Source organism: Acyrthosiphon pisum, chromosome A2, assembly GCF_005508785.2.
Source record: "Acyrthosiphon pisum isolate AL4f chromosome A2, pea_aphid_22Mar2018_4r6ur, whole genome shotgun sequence".
NCBI classification, from domain to species: domain Eukaryota; kingdom Metazoa; phylum Arthropoda; class Insecta; order Hemiptera; family Aphididae; genus Acyrthosiphon; species Acyrthosiphon pisum.
In genome coordinates, this window is record NC_042495.1 from 89,583,350 (window position 1) to 89,587,409 (window position 4,060).

Sequence of the window (4,060 nt, forward strand, 5' to 3'; positions counted from 1 at the left end):
TCTCATTATCGCATTTAAAAAAAGTCCAAAATTTGATTTAAAACCATATACTTAGCAGTTGGCCTGCTGCTTGGCTGGTTAGGGCAATTAATAGTCGTGCGTTTAAGGATTAAATGTATATTCTATACTTTCACCGGTATTTATTATTAATTTAGTATTTACTTTTTTCTGTTTAATTTACTAATAAATTTAATTTACTTTTATGTTTTTATGTTAAAATATGATTTTGTAAATTTTACTTGAACCTATATGATTTGGAACAAAATGAGCAAAAGAAAAGCTCCCAGCGATTCCACAAATCCAAATCACGATTTTTGTGAATTTTTGATTGGTTAGTAGCTCCTACCTAACTAAAAAGCCAGAGGTCAACCTCTCTTTGTTTTAATTTAATTTAATTTTAATAAAGTTATTTTTAATATTCTATTTGTATAGAATTGGCTGATTATGAGAAAAATGTTGCACGTAATATATATAAGAGCAATGCTTACCGAAAAGCAGCGAGTGCATTAGCTAAGCACGGAAAACGTATTAAGTCTGGCGAGGAAGCACAAAAACTAGATGGAATTGGTGACAAAATATCCAAGAAAATTGATGAGTTTTTAGAAACGGGAAAACTGAAAAAACTAGATAATGTATATTATATATTTTTATTTTCTAACGTATTAATTTCTAATGTATTAATATATTAAAACTAACTAAACTTACACTTTTTATCAGTTTTTATATCACATGGAGAGGTTTCTTTTTGATGATTACCTTTAGGTACTAATATTATAATTATAGGTATACCTAATTATTATTATTTATTTAATTTATTAAAATAGTTGTTACCGTTAACTTTAGATATAATTACTGTTTATATTTTTAAATTACAGATAAGAAATGATGACGCTTCAGTTTCTATTAAAGAGTTAACAAGAGTTAGTGGTATTGGACCAGCTAAAGCAAAAGAATTATATGATTCAGGTGTTACAAATATTGACATTCTATTAAAAAATCAAGATAAATTAAATCATCATCAAATTTTAGGACTAAAGTATATTAATTTTATTAATTATTTGATCTTAACACAATTATAATCATTTATCAATTCATTTAGGTACTTAAATGACTTTGAGGAAAAAATACCAAGAAATGAAGTTATTGAAGTAGAACAAATTATCAAGAAAACATTACATAATTTGGATCCTAAATACAAGGTTACTATTTGTGGCAGTTATAGGTTAGTTATTAAAATTATAAAAACTATGGCATTTGACTATATTATGTATAAAATATACCATGATAATACATTTTATTATTTTTTTCTATAAAAAACCTATTTATTCTATTTTTTTATTTTTAAATTTTAGACGAGGTAAAGAGTTTAGTGGGGATATTGATACATTGATTTCTCATCCATCGTTTATGTCTCATGGTCTTAAGAAAAAAAGTGACAAATTGCAAGTAGTTGTGGATATTCTGAAAAAAAATAACCTCATCACTGAAACTATATCGTTGGGGGAAGCAAAGTTCATGGTAATTATTTGGTTACTATTTATTTATTATTATTAGTAAATAATAATCAATAATTTTTAATATAAGTTAAAATTACACTTTATTAAGAGCATAAAATTAGTTTTTAACAACAGATAGGTACTTCAAACATATTTGAACAATGAATAGCTAGTTATTGTTAAAAATAATTTCCATTTTTTATTTTTACTAATATAAAATATATGTTTTTGTGCGAATTATTATATTTATTTAATGGTTTTCATTTTAATTAGGGTGTATGCAAAGTGAATCGTATATCAAGGAGATTAGACATTCGCCTAAATCCATATGATCAGTTTTATTGTGCTGTTCTTTATTTTACTGGGAGTGATTTATTTAATAAGCAAATGAGAGAGCATGCTATAAACCAAGGTTTTACACTTAATGAATATACTTTGCGGCCAATGGGTTCTACAGGTAAAATGTTGTATGAAATTACTAATTAACCAAAGAGGACTCCACACCAAATTTATACATACCAAATTTATGCTCAGCAGTTCGTGTTTTATGCAGTTAGCTTAAAAATGAGAGTGAATTGACCTATTATGAAACTTGATGGTAAGAACATTATCTGTGTTTTGATAAAAGTTTTTTTTTTACGATAATTTAGTTTTTAAGTGAGTGATGAGCATTTTTAATTTACATTTATTATACAATATGCATAACTCACTTCAAAACTGAATTATCGTAAAAAAACTTCCATCAAAATACAGGTACTGTTTTTACCATGAAGTTTCATAATAGGTCGATTCACTTTAATTTTTAAGGTAACGGCATTAAACGTGAACTACTGAGCGTAAATTTGGTATGTTACGCATTTGTAAGACGAAGACAACAGTTACAGGTGTGGCGTCCTCTTAAATATAAGCTACTATGTCATTCAACAATTGTATTTATATGTTCTGTCATTATATCAGGTATACCAGGTGAACCTGTGGAGATAACCAGTGAAAAAGATATTTTTGATTATATAGATTATCCTTACAAAAAGCCAGAAGAGCGCAATATATAATTTTATATACTTAATATAATATTATTCTATTTATCTAACTTTGATAAATATTGTTTATTTAATTTTTTTGTATGTATATAATGTATAGGTATTATTTTACTAAGTTATAACATTTATGTTTGAATTATTCATGTTATTCCTAATAAAAATATGCGAAATGAAATCAAGTTAGGTACATACGAGTTCTTTGAAAAATAAATCACATTAAATAGTTTTATTTTTTATTATAGTATTATACCTATGGCTTGTTTTTTAATTGTAAAATTAAATTTATATTTTTAGAACAAGTATTTTGATGAACTGTATAATGTACATGCATATTTTATAAAGATGTGATATTGTGAATAAATGCTAAGTATATTGAATTTAAATAAACTTATTTTGTTTTAATAATTTATTTACTAGGCAAAGAATTATTTCTTAAAAGAAACAAAATGTGATGAACAAAATAATTAAATGGTGAAGGGCTATTTAAAATATAATGTATTATTATTTAAAAAATATTATTAATATTTATATACTATTCTAAATAATTCCTCGCCAAGTAAATAAATTATTGAAACAAAATAAGTTTACTTAAATTCAATATACTTAGCATTTATTCATGACATCACATCTTTATAGTGCTTAGATCTTATAATTTTTTTTTACCAAACCATTTTTATTTTTTACATTTTGTTTACGAAGGGAAAATCGCCCCAATAAGGCCCCATCCTTACCTAACCTAACCTAACCTAACCTAACCCCCCCCCCTCTTATCCGCCACTGTATGCAAGTAAGCAACTACATTTTCCTTTCCCTGATACTAAAATATAACAATAATCAATTTTGGTTTGCGTACTGTTTCCTCAGATGCAACTTTCAGATCATCCCTAAATGTATTTAACAACTTGATCAAACGTTAATTTAAGGAATCCTTCAGTATCAAGCACTTCTCTAAGAACCAAAATATAACAATAATTATTACAACTTTCATACAGAATCATAATAAGAAATATTTCATATGAAAAATGTTGTAGAATGTATAATTCTGAACTTTTTAATAATTTCATACAGCTATGTATTCCAGCTAACTCATTAATTTCAAAGCAATTTGAGGCTTGCAGCTGTTTATGGAAAAAATCACAACATGCCTCGTGTACATCTTTATTTGTAAAATATTAGCTGCTCGTAACAATTCCTAGAGAAATAAACAATAAACAAATTAAAAAATGTTATTGCTTATAAGAAAAATCAAACTTTATCTATTATTACTTTTACATTGTTTCCAGTCACAATGACTTCCCTGTCATAAATTAAGTCTATTATGAGCTGTAAACTAATCAGGTGTCGTCAGTGGTACCGTCGGGACGGTGTCGATGTCCACGCCGGTACCGCTAGCCTCCGTCGTCGTGTCATCGTCGCTCCCGGACCGAAGCAACCGGGCGCCGGCAGCGCCGCCAGAGGGTCTCGCGTGTCTCGGCGACCTCGAGCGCGTAACGTCCGCGACCCCGTCGTGCTACCGCAGGATGG

The 4,060-nt window shown here is 27.8% G+C and overlaps 1 protein-coding gene across 1 annotated transcript; it reads left to right on the top strand.

The window, feature by feature from the left end:
- On the top strand, positions 1 to 2,760 carry LOC100166716 (DNA polymerase beta). Its single transcript, XM_008183837.3, has 7 exons — positions 1 to 331; positions 433 to 632; positions 876 to 1,036; positions 1,100 to 1,222; positions 1,353 to 1,518; positions 1,770 to 1,953; positions 2,454 to 2,760. Exons 1-7 carry the CDS (start codon positions 250 to 252, stop codon positions 2,546 to 2,548), a joined length of 1,011 nt encoding a protein of 336 aa, XP_008182059.1. The 5' UTR covers positions 1 to 249; the 3' UTR covers positions 2,549 to 2,760.
- The last annotated feature ends 1,300 nt before the right edge of the window (positions 2,761 to 4,060 follow it).

Coding starts and splice junctions, on each gene's coding strand:
- LOC100166716 (XM_008183837.3), top strand. CDS start 250: ATGATTTGGAACAAAATGAGCAAAAGAAAAGCTCCCAGCGATTCCACA. Junction 1,037..1,099: donor CATCAAATTTTAGGACTAAA/GTATATTAATTT, acceptor CAATTCATTTAG/GTACTTAAATGACTTTGAGG. Junction 1,519..1,769: donor TGGGGGAAGCAAAGTTCATG/GTAATTATTTGG, acceptor CATTTTAATTAG/GGTGTATGCAAAGTGAATCG.